Source organism: Myripristis murdjan, chromosome 5 (genome assembly GCF_902150065.1).
Source record: "Myripristis murdjan chromosome 5, fMyrMur1.1, whole genome shotgun sequence".
NCBI classification, from domain to species: Eukaryota; Metazoa; Chordata; class Actinopteri; order Holocentriformes; family Holocentridae; genus Myripristis; species Myripristis murdjan.
Window position 1 is genome coordinate 1560455 of NC_043984.1, and position 23433 is coordinate 1583887.

General features: G+C 40.2%; 2 protein-coding genes across 4 annotated transcripts in view; one reads left to right on the forward strand and one right to left on the reverse strand.

Annotated features, from left to right (window-relative positions):
• Positions 1-533: 533 nt before the first annotated feature.
• On the reverse strand, positions 534-5497 carry LOC115358782 (transmembrane protein 263). The gene is made up of 3 exons (XM_030050793.1): positions 5203-5497; positions 3989-4076; positions 534-2041 (listed from the first exon to the last, which is right to left on the reverse strand). Exons 1-3 carry the CDS (start codon positions 5209-5211, stop codon positions 1755-1757), a joined length of 384 nt encoding a protein of 127 aa, XP_029906653.1. The 5' UTR covers positions 5212-5497; the 3' UTR covers positions 534-1754.
• Positions 5498-10840: 5343 nt separating this feature from the next.
• cept1b (choline/ethanolamine phosphotransferase 1b) overlaps positions 10841-23433 on the forward strand; it is a 28086-nt gene continuing 15493 nt past the window's right edge. Inside the window, exons 1-3 of one of the 3 annotated variants that reach the window (XM_030051205.1) lie at positions 10841-11233; positions 17394-17739; positions 19781-19955. In XM_030051205.1, the coding sequence (XP_029907065.1) occupies positions 17549-17739; positions 19781-19955 (366 nt within the window). In that variant the 5' untranslated portion in view covers positions 10841-11233; positions 17394-17548. Of the gene's footprint in view, positions 11363-17393; positions 17740-19780; positions 19956-23433 lie in introns of all 3 variants that reach the window. The other 2 variants (XM_030051203.1, XM_030051204.1) reach the window with 2 other exon arrangements.

The window sequence follows — 23433 nt, forward strand, 5'->3', positions numbered from 1 at the left end:
TGAGAAAAAAAATCAGAATTTATGAGATTAAAGTCATAAATTTACAGGAAAAACATATAGAAAATATACAGAATATTCTGAGATCATAAAGTCACAAAATTGCAAGAATAAAACTCGGTCAAGGAGGCACATTGCTTGACTTTGCAAGGCTGTATCAGCCACATATCCAGAACAAAAACTGTAAAAAGGTGAGTTTTAGATGGTCCGGCACAAATTCACTTGGTTGCAAGGTGGGTGGCCTGGTACTGCAAACAGGAACTAAAGGATTCTTGCAACACTTTTGAGAAGACACTTCATCAATTCTAATGAGTTTTGCAAGTGTGCTAAATAACAGCTGAGAGGTTAAATAAAACAATCAAAATGTGTGAACTGTCCCTTTAAGATGTGACAAAAGTTCCAAGTTGTGCTTTGTTTTTCTGAGTGTTGGTGAATAGGAGCAATGTAATGAATTCTGCTGATGATGCTGGAAAGTGAATGGTAGAATACAGCTTCACTCTGCTTGTGAGGATTCAAGTATCCAGTGTGACACGTTGAACCTTCCAAACTACTTTATTGATATACTGAAAGAACATACAAAACATTCACATGGCAAGGTCCAGCAGCAACATTTTTAAGTCACTTCAGGAACCACAAATTCTAAATGTAAATATTGCATTGTAATGCTGAAATTCCATATAAATGTTCACAAATGTAAAAAACAAAACAAAACTGGAGCAGTCAGGAAAAAAAGGAAAATTGAGCCCTTCAATGAATTGAAATGATATTGTGATTTCCAGCTCACACATGAAATATTCTCAACAGTGACAGTGCATGACTGTTTCAGATTTCAGCCAGATGTAGTTCAGCCTTTATAGACCAACCACAGTTGTGACTACACAGGGCACGTTTTCCTCACAGCTCCTGAAAATCATCTTTTACATACAAACTATTTTTTAGAAATTTTACAAATCCATCTTGTCACGTGCTGCTGCAGCATTTAAACACTTTGTATTTCAACACAAGTTGAAGACAGGCACTGCATCTGAACAGTAATGTAGCTGGCTGTATTTCTGAATGTTTACATGGTCTACAGTCTTCAGACATGCTTTCAAAGTGAGTTGATCTTTGAAATGTGCCCTGAAAAATGCTGATCCCTGACTTCTAACACAAAACCACACGTTCAGTACATCCTAGTCTTGTCATGATGAGCAATACTACTTCATTATCACTGCCAAAGAATGAAGTCATTATCACCGTCGGAGGGCATAAACAAACAGACTGCAATACTTTGAAGAAAGAGGACTGGAACAGTTAAAAGAAGAAAGGAACGGTTGGAATCAACAGTCTCACTCTGGCTCTTGTCCGTGGACTGAGGCAACAGCAGTCCACCGTGTCTTGAGCTGGATTCCAGCCCACCAAACCTGTTGTCAAACTGGTACCAGGAGCTTCCACACCTGAGAGGTGGACACTCAGTGGCATCAAAACCCCCCGTCCAGGTCAGTGTGGTGACACAAAGGACGAAGAAAAACATCTTTTGGTGTTTGATGATGCTGCTTGATGTTTTTTCTGGTTTGCCATGATATTGCAGTATTGTTGAATTTCTAGAACTTGTATTGGCATCAGTATCTAAATTCTGGTATGGCAACAAAAAGACAGACAGGACAGGGTGAAGCTTCAGAAGGCACTGGTGGAAAACAGTCTGATTGGCAGATAGAAAGCAGCTAGCAGCCTTTCTCCGTTGGCTCAGTCCATTATCATCTTCAGCATCCTCCTCCTCACTCAGCCTTGTCTTTCCTCTTGCCTGTGAATGGCACTTTGCTCGCTACTGTCGATCCCACCGTGGAGACGCCACCAGCCACAGCTGACACCCCCCCCTTCACCAGCCCCACCCCAACTGAGGGCACCGTAGTAACTGCTGACTTGGTGATCTCTAGGCCCTTGCCCCCGATCCAGGTTATCCCATTTACTGCTGCACCCACAAGACCTTTAGTGCCACGGAAGAGGCCACCAGTCACCTGTGATATCATGCCAGGGGTGGCGGCACAGTGATCTTTGCCAGGATCTGAAAAACAAATGCATCACGCAGATTATATATGGACATGGGCGTGCTCTGCTGGGGAGAGCTGCCACCTATCTACCTAATGTTCTCTTTAAAGAGGAATATCAATGTCAAAAAAGAATAATTCTTTGTCTTAAAGATTCTTCTTTTTTGACATTTCTGTTTTATTCAATAGTGACAACAGAGAGAGCCAGGAAAAGCAGGGGAGAGACTAAAAAAATTACAAGAAAATTTGCTAAAAGCACAGAAAAAAATGGTCTCAAAAATTGCAAAAAGAAAAACCAAAACATTTTTTAAATCACAAGGAAAGTATTCCATTTAAAAGGTCAAATCAGTGATGCTGGATCAGATGTTGTGTGTTTAAATGCTTGTGAAAGGTGTCTGAAGCATTTAAATAAAACAGGATGAATCTAGTAAAACTGAAACAAAAATTGTAGCCCTTCTGTCCTGATGGCAGGTAAGTCAGAACAACACGCTACAACACAAATTCAGCAAAAAGGAAAATGAAAAATATAACAAATAATCAGAAACGTTGCCCCACCCACTTGCTTGTCTTGCTGTCTTTCAGATGTTTATCAGCCATCAAAATGATGCAACTGATTACTGAAAAATTCTGGCATTCAGAGTTTTTCAGTAATCAGGATGTCCAGGATGAATAATTGGTCGATGCCTATTCAGTATATACTGTGTCACTGCTTCACAATGTGTCACTTGACAATATTATAAGAAAAATTTTTAGACAATTAAAACACACCTTTTCAGTCAAGTTGATGTCTCTTTAACGCCTTGAAACCTGTGCAAATTCAGTTGATTGCTTTCAAAAACATAGATTTTAAAAAATGACTTACAAGAAAATTAAAAGAAAACTAGCCAAAATTTAAACACACACACAAAAACAAAACAAAACAAAAAAAAAAAAAACATGAAATTACTATTACTGGGAAAAATATAAATTAAAACTAAAAAGAAAGTGAATTCAGAGGGTGAAACAAAGCCTGGATTTCAGAGAGTTATAAAGTGCATTATTACACACACACTCACCATTTTAGGTTTTTTTAACAAAACTTCTTTATAATGTGCTTATTTATACTTTTTGCCCTTTAACAAGTTTGTTGTCCTTTTCTGGCTTCCATTTACAATATTGGTTATCTTGTTTCTGTGACTAATGTCTGTGAAGCAGATACAGCTGCTTACTATAAGGGATGGGGGGAAAAAAACAGTTCAAATACAAATGATTTTGTCTGATGATTTTAATAAGGCCATGCTGACTCTGAATTGATATTTTGTCCTTAATTTAAATATAATCAGAATAACAGATAAAATGATAAAATTTAAATTAAATTACAATACATTAGTTGTATCAGGTTTATCATTTATTATCTTTTTATTTTTATTTGAACATTTTACTTTAATTTAGCTAATCATTTATTTTTAATCTTATTTCTCATAGGCTATTTATGCATTCATTACAATATCTGTAAAAAAAAAATAAATAAATAAAAAATTACTTGTGTCATAATACTTGCAAAAATTGCAATAATTACAGAATTGCAATACCTATCAACTTGGCACCCAGGGGTAACTATATCATATTGGGGAGAAGCTGTCAGTTCTCAGCCCGACCTAATATCCCGCTCTTTATGTAGCATTGTGAGTTCGCATCTGCTGGTTTAATTTATTTCCTAGTGACTTCTCAGTCACTACTAGTGCTACCAGAACACAAGACTGTGACAGAGACCTTCAGAAAACAGGCAAATGAGTGGTGCAACATGTCTGCGTGAACAGAAATAGCAGCCAAGAAATGCAGCAGCTCTTACACAAACAAATTGATTCCCCTGACAAAGCCACACTTTCCAAAATAGCAACAGGCAACCTTTTAGCGCCGATTGCACCATATTCCCCACTGGCTTTGCAGCATTTCACCCAGAGCCCAGGGACTGCGCTGCTTACCTGACACAGAGTGGCTGTTGGCGGGTTCAGGTTCATCCCCGGCCAGGCTGGTCCCAGGCTGGGGCTCCGAGTTCACGCTGTTCACATTCTGACAAACACAGGAAATCAGCTTTCAGAAAAAGGCTGAAAAACAAAGTGCTTTAGCTCTGATAGTTCAAAAATAAAATCATCTGACATGGGATGTAGTGGGACGATCAAGTAGAACAGAGGTTTTCAAACTTTTTCATGTTCTCGACCCCCATTTGAAGGGATTTTGCCCTAAAGGGACCCTCAGAGTAAAAGAATTATTTTTCCACAAGAATTTAAAACACAAGAAATCTGATGATACAGCACCACTTCCACTTATATTTTTAAATGATAAAAAAAAACTATGCTAAAAATGATAGTTAAAGGTCAGATCAATTATGCTAGATCAGATTTCTTGTGTTTACATGCTTGCGAAAGGCATGTGAATGCAGCCTAACTATTCCTCATTTTGCTGGGGACCCCTAGAAGACCCTCAAGGACTCCTGGGGGTCCCTGGACCCCACTTTGAAAACAGCTGAACTGGGACAAACCAGTTACAAAGGTTCATGCTAAACAAAACAAACAACAACAACAACAACAAAACACCACCAAAAAATAAATAAATAAATAAAATAAAACATATCATAATGTCCCTCAGTTTGACACTCAGTTTGCTAAATGATCTTGGACAGATCCTGAAAAGTGGCAGCACACACAGCTTAAGCTGGGCTTCACGCTTCATGTGTGCAGGCCAAATGCCTGCCACGTTGAATATGTCTTGATCAACAAGAGTATTGAACAACTGCACGATCAGCTGCTGGAACTGGCCATGCAGTCGTGCCTGAGCACCACGTCACGCCACAGTATCATGCTATTAGTGCACCTTGTACTGAAGCCATGGCCTTTAAAAAAAAAAAAAAAAAACGGGACCCAAAACACTTGAAATTTCTAGCCAGGAATGCTCTTGGTTTCCACGCCTTCTAAAAGCTGAATTACTGAACTTCTCAAGCATTAGGGGCAAATAGTGACCTCTAAAATCCTAGAAAGTCTGTTTGCTTTACTAGCTGTATTAGAATAATACGCTGCAGGCTGACACAGACACACAAGGTGCGTCTGGTTAAAATTCACCACTTTTTAAAAATGTATTTGTTTCTATAGTTGTTCAGGTGAACCCAGTGTAGGGATAGTACCGATGTGTCTGCTCTTACCTTCACCATTATTCCCAGAGCTTCTCCAAAACACACCTGGCAGCAAAGTAGCGGAACTGATGCTCTGCTTCTGCCTCCGACCCAAACTTCTCACTTCAGCAGGTAGGCTCGGTTTACTGTGCGTGACTGTGCCGTCCCGCTCTGCCTGTGCCTGCGCTCGTCTCTCGGAGTGCTCTGCTCGTCTCGCAGCGCTTCCCTTCAGCAGAGGAGCAGGGAGCCTCTGACCGCGCTGGTTCTGCCGACGTGGCGCCTTCGCAACACACATCATGGTCAAGCTAGGCGAGACGCAGCACAGCACTTCCGGCTGTCGCCTCCGACAAAAACAGAGCGCACAGGAAGACGTGGAGGCAGAGCAAAAACATGCTCAAACTCGCTGTATGAATGCATTAAGATTTTCAATTCAACTGGGATGAGAAACGCAGCCCGACGCTTCCCCGTTGCCATGGTGACTCGTCAAATCTGGGCTCCATTGACGCTGTCTTTTTATAGCTGTGGTGCACGCGCTTAACTCCCGGTGAAACTACTCCAAGTTGATCAAACTAACTCAAATCAGCTGTTCTGGAACTGAAAACTCAGACCCTCCCTGCGTTCCAATACTCATACTACCATACTATTTAGTAGGGGAAAAAAGAATTAGCATGCATATTTCATACTAAACTACATACTTTGTAAGGGCAGATGCAGTACATACTAAAAGTAAAAAATATAAGTATAAGTATGTAAAAAATATAAGTATGCGATTTGGAACAAAGGGAGAGTTTCCTATCTCAGAGTAGATCAACTCAGAGTTCGTGGTAAGACTCGGAGTTTGTTGAACCAGCTTCGTGAAACGGACCCCAGATGTGAGTCACTTATTCCAACTGTTGTTGCAAAAACACCTAGACCAAGTGTTCACGTCAGGGGGTCAAGTGAATGAACAGGAAAGTAAAGTAAGCCAACGTCAAGTCTGTCGCAAAAGGTAGCTAATGCTATTAAACCATTAATTTGACAATATATATATATATATATATATTCCCATAAAATCTGCTGTTTTTCTGATATAAGACAATTATCACGGAATTCTGAGATAATAATTTTACTATTTCATATTTTGTGGTGACTTGTTTGTCAGCATCCTGAGATAGTGGGTTCTATGCATGCAGGTCCTCCACAGTTCACCTCAGACCACACATAGACTTCAGGTGAACTTGACACACAAGCTAAAGAATAGAAGAAGCGGAGCAGAGAAGAAAGGAGTTCAGCTCTCCTTAATAAGACATGAGCTCCCCTAAAAACATGCAAGACATTTCCAGGCAGGAGAGTGTACATAGAAAGTTGTTTTGTGCTACGAAGGGAAAAAAAAAAAAAAAAACAGAAAATAAAGCTTTTATTTTGAAGAGTAACCCGGTGGTCTTCTTGTGTGTGATGGAAACTTGACGGTCATCCAGATCCGGATCATGCGTCACCAGTTGCGAACACCATCCTTGATTGTAGACTAGTATGTCTTTCTATCTTAGTTCTGCTCCAGGATAGAAAAAACAAGCAGAAGCTGTGAACTGCAAGACTTGTGATATTGTGTAGACTGACAGAAGGTCATGTAGAGCAGGACAGGTTTAGGCTGTACATGTCTGTCTGTGTAGCCCTGCTGCCATACCCAGAACATCTCTGTTGTAGCACCTTTCAGCACAAAGACATTGAAGAGGGGTGAACTGGGATGGTCTCAGTGCAAACTTTTCACCTGAAAACTGAAACTTCATGGCATGGCATGCCATGCAAAATGAGCAAGGCATGCCGTGCCATGAAGACTGCTTCACAGGATTCTGGAATAATTTCTGTTGGCCACCACACAGTTCCAAGTAAAGTTCCCTGCTTGGCTGGTGATGCTAAAACCTGGGAACCCAGACGAACCTTTGGGAGGAGCTTGTAAGGCTGTCAATTTTGATTGGTCAGCGTTGACCTGACACTTATTTGTTAAATAATCATTATCATTAGAGAGCTACAATTCAAAACAGCCTAGTGGCATTTTGATAACGGTTATGTGTGTTTGTGCTTGATTTAGGGAGTATTTCTGGTACTGGAGTTCTGCACCTCTTGTGTGATACACCACAACCACCACCACACTCCCTTTGACCAGTCACCATGAAAGCAGTGTTGCCAACTTGGTGACTTGAGTTTTCAGGCCATCTTAGCAACTTTATTCTTCAAAAGTGGCTAGCGACAAATAATGTGACTTTTTTGATCTTAAAAGAATTAGTGAGTACACACAGATCTTAGAAAAATATCTATGTGCACACACTAATGCAATTTAGTGACAACATGATGTTTTAACACAAAACAGTCTTTTCCATATTTCATGGATGCTAACCGGAGTGCAGTCATCTGAGAGGGGAGCACCGTCAGTCTCCTTCCTTCAGTCCCGCAGCACCTGCCTGGGTCACACATATATATATATATATATATATATATATATATATATATATATATATATATATATATATATATATATATATATGTGTGTGTGTGTGTGTGTGTGTAGATAGATAGATAGATAGATAGATAGATAGATAGATAGATAGTGCTCAGGGCTTCATCTGAACTGCCCAAATGGTTGTTTTCTGATATACCACCATATACCTTATCATGTTTGCATTCTCTTTTTTTTTTTTTAAGCCAGTTTAAGGTTCTTCCACAGAGTCTATAAAAGTAGATATCACTCAATATAAGCAACATTAAAATATGAATATAAGACATGAAATACTGGTAATTATGAGGATATCTCCACTGAAGCCGTTGTCGTGTCCCTGTGCTCACATTTTCACTTGCATTGAACTCACTGCATATTGCAGCCCAAGCACTCTTGTCTTTTGCTCAGTAGTAGTAGTAGTATGAGTTTCACTTTCAGTTACTGGATGGTTTTACATAATTTGTTTTAGGAACATTTTTTCATACTCACAAACGTTTTTTGAACAACATCTTTTTGCCTCTACTGTTGTTTGGTCTCAAGATTCACACCAGTTGGGGCGCACCGGTGGCTCACCGGTAAAGCGCGTGTACCATGTACCAGGGCTCAGTCCCGATTGCAGCGACCGGTTCAAATCCAACCTCAGGTCCTTTGCTGCATGTCATCCCGTCTATCTCCACTATGACTGTCAAATAAAGCAGAAATGCCCAAAAAAAATAATCTTAAAAAAAAAAAAAAAGATACACACCAGTAGTCATGTTTTCGATTCCACTCCAGATTTTTATGAGCACCATTAGACTAATAGCATATGCTCTTATGTCTTATGTGAGGCTTAACTCAGGTGTTCTCATTTAGTCTTACTTACCTTACTCCAGGACTCTGGAGTAATATCATCTAAATTTAAGCCACATTCATGAAAGCCACTGAAATGTCCTCTCCCTCTCTCTCTCTCTCTCTCTCTCTCTACACACACACACACACACACACAAACACACACACACACACACATATATATATATATATTTGTTAATCATGCAGATCAGCCTGGTATGCAATTTAGATGATATCATCTAGTGATTTCTAGTAACTTTTGGGACATCCAGTTGTGACTTTCCTTACCCAGGCTGGTTTTGTATAAAACCTTTGTCAGATTGTCCACAAGGAGTGTTGGCAACACTTTGTGAAAGGTTCAGCTCCCCTGTGCTCCATGACCAAGCTTTCCACAAAGTTTTGCCATGTTACATGAATCTGATTTGAAGTTTTGTGCCTTTTTGTGACCAGCAATGCACACTTCCACACCCCCTTTTATCCAATTAGCATGAAAAGTTAAACTCTTCCTTGCTCTATTGCTAAACTTTCCACAAAGTTTTGAGCAAATCCATTCATAGCTTTTTGAGATATTATGCTAACAAACAGACAGAATAGGCCAAAAACATAACCCCTGTTCAACTCTGTTGGCAGATGCATGCAAATGTATTAACTGCAAAAATTTAATACTCCACATAAACGGCTGTGAAGTTTACACATGGTTTATGTATGCTCTCAGGTTGTTGTAACTTTGCACGTATGAATAAATCAGGCTCCCAATATGATATGAAGAAAATATGATGATGATAATAATAATAGTCAGTTGTCTCTGATAACAGGCTCACATTGCCTCAAATAATTGCTTGCTAATTTAGCAAGCAGTGAACATATTATTGGTCAGTAATACATTTCTCAAATTTTACTTCACACATCCCTTTCCTCGTCATTGGATTCTGCTGTTACGTCTGCTGTATCATGTTTAATTGCTGGTATTTCAAATTAATTATGTGCATTAAAAACTGTGCTACAGTACAAAATATTCTCCTGTTTGGTCTGCCAAACTCCCTGCACTTATAACATATGATCACTCTTTTTATTCAATTTTATTATTTTATTTATTTATTATTTATTTTATAATATTTATTACTGTGGTTGTGGCATTTTACCACTTGACAGAACTCAAGAGCTTTGCAATTGATTTATTCACCACAAAATGTAAATTACGCCCCTTTTGCACCAAACTCTCATAATGATTTGATTAGTACTTTAAATGTATTTGAGGAGTTTTTAGTGAATGAAATGTACTTGTTGTAGGTAGGGTATTTGATTATTGCTTTAAAACACCAACATTGCAGTTTCAACTCTGCTAAAAATGCACAGGAAGCACCCCAGGGGTTTTACTGAAAGGGTTAAGAAGAGGAAGGACATGACAGATTCTTTGACTATCTCCAATACGGTAGTGAACAAGGAGGGTTTTTAAAGGAAAGAGATACACAAGCACCATCAAAATTTTGGATATGTGATTGACATTGTGTTTTCACGGCTTCTGCAGATGTCACTGGGATACATTCTGATTACAGCTTTAATGGCATTTTAAAAGTAGAAAAAAAATTCAACAATCTAAAACAGAAACATTTGGTGTTGGGTTTCAGTTTCAAGCCCTAAAAATAAATCAGCAGACTTCTTCACAGACTCATTGATTTGTTGCAATGATACACTAACATACAGTCGGCTTGAAACTTTCAGATATGTTAGACCTCTCGCACCATCCAATCAGTAATGTTACAGTTTCCCGCACATTTTTCATCAAGTGTCAGTGGAAAGGTCCTCACTGTCACATCACTGACTGGTTGTGGCCAAAGGTGCAACATGTTGCATACTTTGTGCAGTTACTTCACAAAGCATTTTATTGATCAGAACAGACCAATCACTGTCTTAAAATAAATTCTGTATTAAAATATATTTTAAAAACAATTGAATTTTGCTGCAACCTCCATTTCAACACAATGCCTCAACAATATTTTGTGAAAACTGAGCGTTCTTCAAAAAAGCAGCATAATACCAACTGGATATAGAAACTGTATTTCACAAAATATTTTTTTGATCACAAGAGACCAATCAGTGTCTCAGGCTCACCCTAACCCCAATACTGATATCATCCATATTGTTTCCTTTATAGATATAAATATCATGTATGTTTATATCTAGATAACAGTATGATAACAACATAGCCTACCGTTCAGCCATACTAGCTAATTTGTTTGCGTGTGTTTACAGATTAATTATTTCATGCACTGGCGCAAGGGGCCCAAGGGGTGAAGTTGGTGCCCCAGGCCCTGTGCTTCTGGGAGTCGGCCCTGCTGCATACAGTAGAAAAGAACAAATGAGCTGCGTCGCCTCTCTGTATGATCATGAGACAAGCACCAAGAGCCAGCGACCTCCACGCTGCATTGTGCTAGAGGAGGAGCGGGGTGTAGCAGTTTTGTCGTCCAGAGCGTCACACACCCTCTGCTCTGACATGTCCCTGACAACCTGTCAGCTTCAAATGCGACGGAAGTAGTAGTGTCTGTGACGGCAGCTAACGGTAGCTAGGCTGCTATGTTAACTCACTGGGACCGGGTCTACTAACTGCAGCAAGTAAACGTCCCGTCTCTGCCTGTAGTTATAAAGGGACAATCCAAAGTTTTCCCCCAAACAGAAAGCCCATTTCCCTCGGCGTGGACTGCCTCCACCCACCGCCGCCTCGGACGCTAGCGCGGCTCTCTTGTCCTTTTACCTCTCCAGGTCAGTCGATGCACGCTATCTGTCGTTAAGCTAGCTGCTTAGGCTAGCTAGCTGTAGTCATCACGGAGGGGGAAGGGGATGGTGCGAATTTATCCAAATCTCGAAGGAAAAAATATCCATTTATTAAACGTAAGTATAAATAAGAGAAGAGATAGACAAATGCTGTGATACTGACAAAACTGCTCTGCACTTGAGCTAATGTTAGAACCAGACCGGGTCATTTTGCTACCAACAGTTGCCATTAGCTAACATTCTGCCAGCTAGCCAAAGGTAATTGTGCAGCAGAGTTTGTTGGCCGGTGGGTCGCTAGCTGGGCATGTGTTACCAGCAGTCAGTACAGGTAAACACAGCCAGGTGCTACCTGGACATCCCTGGCTGTCAATTTGAGTTACCTACTGTGTTTGCTCTTAAACGTTTCCAATGGCATGCGTGCTAGTAATGGCGTTTCTCTGCGTTAACACTTAGCACGCAAACCACTACAAGGTGTATTGCATTTAATTGGTGTTAGCTTCTAGCTGAAAAGATTAGCTTGATGCAGTAATACTTGTGGCAATTTTGCACGCGTTATTGACCAAGGTGAGCAATTATGAACGGCTGTGCTGTGGGGCGTCTTGGGCTGGTGGGAACTGGTGTAAAGAACAGGATTTTATGTTGTGGGCATGATGTTTTTAGGACACTGGCACAAGGTAGATAAGTTACACATGTGTGAATGTATCCACGTACAAATGTGTGATTTTGCAGTGTTTTGAAGGGCTGGCATGATTTGGCAGTGTGGAAGTCAAAGTTTTATTGGAGCGTGGCTGACTTGCAACATCCTGCTCTGTGAGTCAGGGATTATATAGAAGGAACCTGTAAAACCAGACCATCTGAATGGCTGTATATCAGGATGTCTGCACGTTCTTAAAGTCTTATGTCTGAAATTTAATTTGATCAACAATGGGCTTTAAAAGCTATCAGACAGTCTCAAAGTTGAATTTATAAGATCTTAATTTCCACATAAACGTTTCCGCAAATTTCATTGATCAGTCTTTTAAGTATCTCCTGTTGTCAACATTGGTCAAGCTCCTCTGCATGGAAGTCAACATTTCTTGTTACTAAAAGCTAAACCTTCCGCTTTACCTTATAGTGAGTTTTTACTGCACTTAACCCACTTTATACTTACTCCTGCACACCAGCATTTGCAAAACTCCTTGGACTTACCTTTCCCAAGTTCTGTGGAAAAAAACAATGGCTGGGGTAATTTGCTAATTTCTTAATTCAGAACAGTCCTAACACCTGGCTGCTGATTCAATATGTATTGATTTGATATTACAATTTCTTGTGATTTCATGAAGCTGTGATTATCCTAGCGGTGACTATAGGTCATTTTATTCAGTGATGACAAGTTTAAAAAAAAAATGGTTGCATTACACTGAAATCCCTGCTATGGGGGCTAACATCATCACATATTGGATCAAATGTGGCTCATTGAATCCACAAGAGTCTCAGCTTTCCAGTCAAACCCAATTGATGCAACTCCAAGACTATTTAGGCCCCAGTCAGCACAAATAAACCATTTTACAACAGGCCAAAAGAACACATTTGTAATACATTCAAAAACCTGCATGGGATTAGCATAAGGTGGGCTTGTTTGCAAAAGGGAGAAAATGGCCATGCCAGTTTTTCCCTCACCAAAATTTAGCCTAACTTTGGAACAATAAATAGTCCCCTTGCTGACAACCTAGCATGCTTGGGTACCTTAGATCAACTAGTTTCATTTGATACCAATACCTTTACTTACTTAAACTTAGTAATCAGTTCAGTAATCAATTATTGAAAATTGTAAGAAAAAGAAAAAGAAAAAAAAATCGACCACCCTTAGTAAAAAAACAAAAAAAGTCCTGGTTAGATACATTCCAGCAGCAGCTGTTATGAGTGTATTGATGTGGAACAAATTAGACTGTGTAATAATGCAGTTTTTTTTTTTTCTTCTTGGAAGGAAGTTTGGTGGGTTTGTTGAATGTGTTGCCTTTTAGCAAATAAATGCTTTGGAATGAGCAGTCATTTATAAAGTGGTCACTAGGTGTCACTGTCACACTGGGCAGCAACGCAGCAGCTCTGTAAACAGGAGGAAGCTGTCACTTTATGAGTATTGGAGTGCAGGCACCATCTTGAGAGGTGTGTGTATTACTCAGGGACAGATAAGGAATGTGTTGGCAGCCAAGTGGCCTCATTATTTATTTATTTATTTAAGCAATAAGCCCATTGATCATTGCTTTTATAGGGCCCTATAAAATCTGTTGAATTTTTTCCCAAATTCCGTTTTTTCCGTTTTAATTTTTGGAAATTCCATTTTTACCGTTTTAGTTTTTGGGAATTCAATTTTTTACCTTTTACTCTTATTTTACTACCAAAAAAGAATGTGTTTTTAATGTTAATGACTAAAATGCACACAAATGAAATAGAAATTACCTTAAATTAATTGAGGTAACATAAACAACACTTTATTTATTTATTTAACAGTTACGTTGTTATAGCAGTAAAAGGTGAAAATGATATGTTATTAATGATTGAACAAAAATGACAGGAGGAGGCATCAGTAATTATTTCACGTGAGGGTTGATGTTGGGTCAATGCATGCACACATTTAACTTAAAAGATTGTTAACTGAGTGTTGATCATTGTACGTACAGGCTATTCACATTAACTTACAAATGACGATGTTTAGGATGCTGCAGTCTCTTGTATCAGTGGTCTCATCCACAACAACAGAGTACTTTTTACCACAGATCTTTTGTAGCACAGAGGAGATATGTTGCTCAAACACTCGGTATGTAGTGTTAGTGTATGTTTATGAGTTGTAGAACATAATAAATTATCTTGAAGGAGTAGATGTTTACCAGTAAGCTTGACTCCAATAATTTAACAATATTTTAAATTATTATTTGTATTAAAAATGTAAATTACTTATCAAACAGACCTAACAATTCAGCTACCAATGAATGAGCTGTAGTATGCATGTAATAACATAGATTGAAAAATAAGCTGAAGTGATACCTCTTCTCTGAATAGACAAGCTAAGCCAGTGTGCTGCTGTTAGCCAGTGAAAATAGAGCGGAGTGGCAACTCTTCGCTTTTTTACACAATCTATGTCAGTGCACTGCTGTAGCCTGGAAAGTTTCTTTGCCTTTTGGACTCGTATGGTGCCGGTGCAGTTGTTGTAATTTTTTTTCTTGGTGGTGCAGGTGAAACGACTGGAGGGGTTGTGCCACCCAAATTTGCTTCCCTCCATGTAATTTTCCCTAGACATACGTTCATATTCCACACAAAAACAGCATTTCATTCAAATTATGTAATATTCCGTGATATTCTGTGTTAAAAATAGATTCCGTTTTATTTGGCTAATTCCGCAATTCCGTCCGTGATTCCGTGATCGCCGAAATTATAGGGCCCTACTTTTATAAAACGGTTACCCTACATATAGCCCATAAAATAAACACACAAGAAAAAAAAAATCAATAATTTATTGGTAATAATGCAACAATAAAATTGAGAACTATTCATTCTTCCACCAAGCAAGATAGAGTGGACAGAATGGTTGTCAAGCAACACAGACGCCAAGATTACTTTTTCATCTAGCGGCATCATCATGTCACATCAGGCTATTTGGGCTCATTAATGTTGAATTGGATATTTCCATTAATAGTGCAGTTGTTAAAATAGTGTTCAATTATGTTTGGACTCCTCTTTGCAGGGACGGTGTCATGCATTTTGCGACAGGTGCGTTTTTGCGCAGACGTATGCCTAACGTCAGTTGTAACAATAACAATAATAATAAAAGTACACTGTTAATTTACCATACATCGGCGCTGTCACACTGTGTCCGCTTTGGGTGGAGATAAAAGGCAGGTGGATCAGGAGGCAGCAGGGAGAGGTAGGCTATTTCTCCAGGAAGGCCACCGGACACAGTGGGTTACCCGGCTGCTCATATATGAATCCGGGCAGGCTTTCTATGAAAGTGCTTCATCTTCTGGCAGTCTGCCTCGGTTATGGCTTGGTGGGGGGAAGATTTGTCAAGTCCTTCTCGGCGGAATTTCTTTACCACACCGGCGAAAACATTGTTGCTGACATGCAACAATAAAATTGAGAACTATTCATTCTTCCACCAAGCAAGATAGAGTGGACAGAATGGTTGTCAAGCAACACAGACGCCAAGATTACTTTTTCATCTAGCGGCATCATCATGTCACATCAGGCTATTTGGGCTCATTAATGTTGAATTGGATATTTCCATTAATAGTGCAGTTGTTAAAATAGTGTTCAATTATGTTTGGACTCCTCTTTGCAGGGACGGTGTCATGCATTTTGCGACAGGTGCGTTTTTGCGCAGACGTATGCCTAACGTCAGTTGTAACAATAACAATAATAATAAAAGTACACTGTTAATTTACCATACATCGGCGCTGTCACACTGTGTCCGCTTTGGGTGGAGATAAAAGGCAGGTGGATCAGGAGGCAGCAGGGAGAGGTAGGCTATTTCTCCAGGAAGGCCACCGGACACAGTGGGTTACCCGGCTGCTCATATATGAATCCGGGCAGGCTTTCTATGAAAGTGCTTCATCTTCTGGCAGTCTGCCTCGGTTATGGCTTGGTGGGGGGAAGATTTGTCAAGTCCTTCTCGGCGGAATTTCTTTACCACACCGGCGAAAACATTGTTGCTGGTGGTGAATTCAGCGTCTTTTAACAGACACCAAGCACCTCCTCCAACCACTCATCCAGGCTCAGGCCACCCAGCAAATCAAAATTCACCACAAAGTCTGATATTTTGTTTACAAAAGTCTTGAAACAAATGTAACATCATGAGTAAGATGAGTGCAGAGTAGTTGGTTGCTAGGCAACGCTATGTCCGTTTACATTGGCGCAGGGATATTTTGTGCTGCGGTCTGCCAGTGGGTTGCACTGATTTTACAACGGCATGGAACGTGGCTCAACCAATCACATTTAAGGATGGGAAGCACCCGTTTTATAATTATTTTTTTTTTACCACCAGCACACTGTCACCAGATTCAGGTTAGATGGAATTTCAGGCATTTTAGGGTTGACGTCTGACCATCTTTGGTTTTCGATGGATGTCGATGATAAATTACTTGTGTTGGAAAGCTTTTATCTCGCTAACAGTAACATAACAACTTGTCAGCTGGAGTAACATTATCTTCACTTCACCTGTCTCTCCTCTGCTCTGCTCAGAGACTGTCTGCAGATTGCTCCCTGTGTGTGTGGAGGGCCCACCCTGGTGAAACAGAGCACAGTAGTGGTGGGAATTATCGTTCAATTGGTTCACTAGTTGGGTCACTAGTTGGTTCAGTGGTCGTGTACGAGTGTTGTATGCCTATGTTGCTTCTGAACACTGAGCCTCAAGCAGGATAAGGGCAAAACACAAATGCTACATTAATTTCATGCCTTCATCTCTACTGTTTAGTTACAGCATTAGACAATTATTCATTTTTTTGTAGTGATTTTATCACTTGGCACTGTGAGGTTTTAGTTGCTTTGCTGACCAGTTCTCTGCCAAGTGACCATCTCTGTATTACCTCTTCAGTTACCTGCTTACACCTCCCTTATCCATTGCTCCAATTTGTTACCTCTCATTTATCTCCTCTGTGTAAATCATCCTCATCCTCTCATTTAGAGATCGTTGTCATTCTTGTTTGTGGTATTGGATGATGACCTGAACACATTCAAACTACTTGATAATGTTCAGTCTGTCGACTGTACTTGTTAGCTGCAGTTTTTATCATCAAATCAGGCATTGTACAGATTCCAGTCAAATCTACCCCTGGAATGAAAGCAGTTCAGACCTCAAACATCAGGAAATGTCATGTAATTAAAAAATGTGGGAGTAGGGATTCTTGAGGGCTGGATCCAGGGGACTTGTCAAACTCAGTCTAAAACAGGGGGTGGCATCACATGGTGAAATAGTTGGATCTTCCATTTTGAACTTGATATCTCAGGAAGTAGCAGTAATTTAAGTTGTCAGTGTTTTCTCTAGACCACTGTGAATGGAAGGATTGTATTTCTGTAATCTCAATAAAGAAGTCTGCCATAGATTTTGCTTTATTTTAACACTAAAGTACCAGATACAGCCTACAAGTGTTTTCAGTCTTTTACTAACCTTTGACAGATGAGTTCACTCAGGTGAGCATCATTCTCCTCATACCCCACACAGCGAGCAGCCCCACTGTGGATCCCTAGGTCCAGAGCACATCAGCGGAAACGGTGGCAAAGGCAGACGCATTGTGAGGCATCGGTGGCAACGCAAGCAGCCAGCCAGGCTACATGAGCACCACGGGGCAGCAGCAGCAGGGGGTCCTGCGTTCACGCCGAGGCCTGGGCAAGGACAAGGATCCTGGACAGGGCATAGGCATGGAGGCGACCTGCTGGCTGGCCCCAGGAGCGCTGCGCAGGCTCATTGAGCTGCCCTCCCCCCCTCTGTCCAGACACCAGCTAAAGAGACTGGAAGAACACAGGTGACACTGCTTCCTGTACTTACCTTTCTGACTGATCTAACTGCTGCACAGTAGGGACCAACCCATGCTAATTTTTCAAGGCTGATATCGATTGTTAGTAATCAAGGACACTGAAGACTGATATTAAGGGCTGATATTCATTTGTAGTGAATTGCGGTATCAAAATTAACAATATTAGAACTACTAACAGAAACCGTTGAAGAAATGTTTAATTAACATTATTATATTAGTAAAACAAATGCCAAAAACAATTACTAGAAAGGAAGAAAAAACTAAAATTAGCAAAAAAAATTACCTAAAAATTAGTGGGGGGGATTACAAGAAAAATGTACTTATTAAGCTTACATGATTAAACATCATTGCATTGATGATGATCGATGTCAGATTCCTTACATTTACATAAAACTGAAGTAAAAGTGAAACAAAAATTGTAACCCATCTATTCTCAAGGCAGGTAAGTAAGGGTAACATCCTACAGCTTAGCATTTTTGTCTTTCTCTAAAACAAATCAAATACAAATCCAGTTAAAAGGGAAAGGAAAATTGTAACCATATTATCCTGAGGAATTGTTGCCCCACCTTCATGCTTTTGTGCCACTGTCTTTCAGGGAACAGGGGAGATGTGCTGTCTGAGTTGTTTTCATATTGGCTATCATGTAAATTGTGATGCCCATTCTTGAAAAATTCTGAGTATTGGCCCTGGTGATAATCCAGGACTCATAACTGTTCCATCTCTACTACACAGTCACGTGAAACAGTCACATAGTGTTGATATTAGGGAGCACTAATTGAGGTCACTGTAGGCCTTTTTCACAGCAGCCACTTTGGCATGAAATAGCAGTTAAACACAGGTGTTACTACTGAGATTAATTGAGGTTCTTTTCCATTTATGTGTAGTAGAGTGTCTTCCTTGAGCATGAACAATAGTGCCCTGGCTCTGTTACCCACAGTTCATAGGGTGAGCTGATGCAAAAGTGAACTAAGTTGCAAGTTTGGTGCAGCAAAGAGTGACTGGAGTCACACCAAATGATTTTCAGTTCAGTCATTTCAAACAATGTGTTTTGTTTTATTATGCACATGCACATGTTGTGATGACTGCGCTGTGCTGATAGCTCAAAATTCTGCAATAATATACAAAATCAAGTACAAGCCTAAATAATTGGCCTTGTGCACTACTAGCTGGATTTTAGTGAAAAGTAGCTGCAAATCCAAATGTTCAATATTATAGTACACATTACTGACTTTTAAGAAAAATACAAACTACGGAGTTCATTTTGACAAGTAATGATTGTTTTAAGGTAATGAATAGCTATTTGCTAATGAAAAAGTTCAGCTAAGAAAAAAATTGCAAATGAGAAATAGGCTAACATGTCATCAAGTTGCTATTCTTATGAAGAAATTAACCACAGACAAATTAAAATACAATATAAAATTCTTTTATTGACACCTCTTAAAGCAAAGATTTAATGAACTCTTTTTTTTTTTTCCTTCTGAGGCAATAACATCACAACATAAAGGCATGCATTCATAACAGAACTGTATCCAATGTGTAGCATTGTCATTATACTTTAGTATAATGACATGCTAAGTCTGGCTGTTTAAGATTGGCTCTGGCGCTGTGTATGAAATGAATGAGTTCTACAGATGTACCTTTGTCGATAGCTCAGCAGCAGCACCCAGTCTAACATCAGAAGTGTGGTCAGCTGAACTTATCATCTCATCTGCTGTACCACTGCCAGACTCACTTAAGCAAAATTAAACATCTGTCGACATGGTGACATCAGTGACGTGTACACCGGTTCCTTGGCAAGGGGAACCACACAGAAATACTAGGTGTGAACCAAAAGCCCATGGTGATTCAATTTCTATAGCAGGAACAAAGATGCACTGTATTTGCAGGTTGCATGTGTTGAACTTGCAGTTCTGTCCTACCATGATAATACTGTACTGTACATTACTGTCTACAGTCCATTCTGCCAGCCACCTAGTGCTCCATGTTAAGGGCAGCCGACTTTTATCTGGCTCTTGTCTTTCGTTGTCAGGTACAGCAGCGCAGGTCGCTCCCTGCTGGAGCCACTGATGCAGCGCTACTGGGAATGGCTGGTGGGGCGAGTGCCATCCTGGATCGCCCCCAACCTCATCACCATTGTTGGGCTGGCCACCAATGTCTTCACTACTCTAGTGCTCGTCTACTACTGCCCTACTGCCACTGAGCAGGTCAGTCATCTTGCTTAAACAATATTGGTATGTCATGCTAAATCAATATTTAACAGAAAGGGCATCAAAAAATGTGTTTTGTTCCATGTTATGCTCATTGCTTATTTTGTTGTGCCATAAATCAAATTGTTTATGGTGATTTACTAGGACAGTTTATTTTTTCCTAATTAGGACAATTTTTCGCGTTCCTCTGCACAGCACACACACACATATGAACCTCGTTAACATAAATTAACAGCATAACGTATGCAATAATACATCTCAGTTTAAATTCTGTGTTGAAGTATAACTGTAGCTATGCTGTTATGATCTGCACTGGTGTGAGTGTTTGTTTACAGTGTGTCACACTTCACCAGTCACTAACACAACATTAGAACAGATATGCAGACCTCCTCAGTAGGCTTGGGCTGATATTCGATATTATCGAATATCGCGATATTTGCCGTCATATGCAATATTTTTCACAATATCGATCATCGCACAGTTGTTACAGCATCATCGGACTTTTATTTTGAAAAGGAAATGCACGCGGAACTGCCGTGACGGCGGCAAGATTTGGATATGCATGCAGCGTTTCCTTCACAGCTTGTAAACAATGTGATGTAATATGGAGGCGGGGCTTAGCTGGAGGCAAAACATCTCAAACGCGCTAGCTTGTCAATGCGGATTAGCATGTTTTAATGGAGTGTTTATGCCAAAATGGACAAGGAAAACGGCAGTTTCAGTGGATATGTGAGTACCCTCACTCTTCACAACCGTGAATGTTATCTTAAAAAAAAAAAAAACTGACTCTCGCTGATGGGACGAAATTCCCCGACCCCTACATGATCACTCATTGGATGGACGATTTGACGGTACTGCCCGAAAAGATATTACAAAAGAAAGATATTACAAGAGATATTACAAGAAGTTAGCGGAACCACTGTGGGGCTTAACGCAGCATGCTACTCCTGCCTGGGGTCCGTTTCACGAAGCAGGTTCAACAAACTCTCGGCATAATCTTATGCGCGGTCTTATAACCATCTCCCGACAAATATTTAATTCTCTGCGCAGTAACACTGCACCTTCATCCACGGGATCGTTGTCAAAAGGACATGCCATGTTCGTGAAAAAAAGTCGCCACCTAACTACTCATGGACTTCTAATAAAGGCCTACTGACTGTTTTTTTTTTTTTTTTTTTTTTTTTTTAAATAACAGACGGCAGAACTAATATGCCACGCCAAAACTCGCCTGCTGACTGAATGAATGAGGAAGTTAAATACCGTGTGTGGCTGAAAGAGGGCGGACACACAGAGAGAAACTCGAGGTTTCATGAGAAAAACCTGGTCCCGACCAGGTTAGTTTCATGGAGTCTGTTACTGTGGTAACTGACCGAGAGCTTACTCCCTCTGTGAAACAGGCTAGGAGTAGGCTCTCTTTCTCTGCTTTGAGTTACCTCCCTTTGTGAAACGGAAAACTCAGAGTTTCCCTCATTTCAGGGTTAACAGAATCAGTTTTCACTAAACCTGCCTTGTGAAACGAACCCCAGGGCTGCATACCGTCACCTTCATCTTTACACAGGATCATAAGCTGTCATCTGTGAGGTGTGCGCGATGTTTGCTTTTAAGAGCGACACGTTTTATTTAGATGTTACAAGATCACCATAATCTTCAAATTTAGAACTACATTTTAAAAACGAGCGAACTAAAATAAAATCCATTTTAATAAAATACTCATTTATTATTTTCAAAAGCTACCGGGAGAAAACTTGTTGTGTTTTGTGACGCTGGCACAAAACACACGAAGCACAAAGAAGTTAAAGCAGTTTTGCATCATCCTACAGTGGTGTGAAAAAGTGTTTGCCCCCTCCCTGATTTCTTATTTTTTTGCATGTTTGTCACACTTAAATGTTTCAGATCGTCAAACAAATTTAAATATAAGACAAAGATAACACAAGTAAACACAAAATGCAGTTTTTAAATGAAGGTTTTTATTATTAAGGGGAATCCAAACCTACATGGCCCTGTGTGAAAAAGTGTTTGCCCCCCTGTTAAAACATAACTTCACTGTGGCTTATCACAGCTGAGTTCAATTTCTCTAGCCACAACCGGGCCTGATTACTGCCATACCTGTTCTCAATCCAGAAATCACTTAAATAGGACCTCTCTGACAAAGTGAAGTAGACCAAAAGATTCTCAAAAGCTAGACACCATGCTGAGATCCAAAGAAATTCAGGAACAAATGGGAAAGAAAGTTATCGAGATCTATCAGTCTGGAAAAGGTTACAAAGCCATTGCTAAAGCTTTGGCACTCTAGTGAACCACAGTGAGAGCCATTATCCACAAATGGCGAAAACATGGAACAGTGGTGAACCTTCCCAGGAGTGGCCAGCCGACCAAAATTACCCCAAAAGTGCAGCTACGACTCATCCAAGAGGTCACAAAAGAAGCCAGAACAACATCTAAAGAACTGCAGGCCTCACTTGCCTCAGTGAAGGTCAGTGTCCATGATTCAACAATAAGAACGAGACTGGGCAAAAATGGCATCCATGGGAGAGTTCCAAGGCGAAACCCACTGCTGAGCAAAAAGAACATAAAGGCTCGTCTCAGTTTTGCCAGAAAACATCTTGATGATCCCCAAGACTTTTGGGAAAATATTCTGTGGACTGACGAGACAAAGGTTGAACTTTTTGGAAGGTGTGCATCCTGTTACATCTGGCATAAAACTAACACAGCATTTCATGAAAATAACATCATACCAACAGTCAAACATGGTGGTGGTAGTGTGATGGTCTGGGGCTGCTTTGCTGCTTCGGGACCTGGACGACTTGCCATAATTGATGGAACCATGAATTCTGCTCTCTACCAGAAAATCCTGAAGGACAATGTCCGGCCATCAGTTCATGACCTCAAACTCAAGCGCACTTGGGTTATGCAGCAGGACAATGATCCAGAACACACCAGCAAGTCCACCTCTGAATGGCTGAAGAAAAACAAAATGACGACTTTGGAGTGGCCTAGTCCAAGTCCTGACCTGAATCCTATTGAGATGCTGTGGCATGACCTTCAAAAGGCGGTTCATGTTCGAAAACCCTCCAATGTAGCTGAATTACAACAATTCTGCAAAGATGAGTGGGCCAAACTTCCTGCACAGCACTGTAAGAGACTCATTACAAGTTATCGCAAACACTTGATTGCAGTTGTTGCTGCTAAGGGTGGCCCAACCACTTATTAGGTTTAGGGGGCAAACACTTTTTCACACAGGGCCATCTAGGTGTGGATTTTTTTTCCGCCTTAATAATAAAAACCTTCATTTAAAAACTGCATTTTGTGTTTACTTGTGTTATCTTTGTCTTATATTTAAATTTGTTTGACGATCTGAAACATTTAAGTGTGACAAACATGCAAAAAAATAAGAAATCAGGGAGGGGGCAAACACTTTTTCACACCACTGTAAGTGCAGTTACAGTTGAGTGGTGCCATCAGCCTCTGCAGGAGC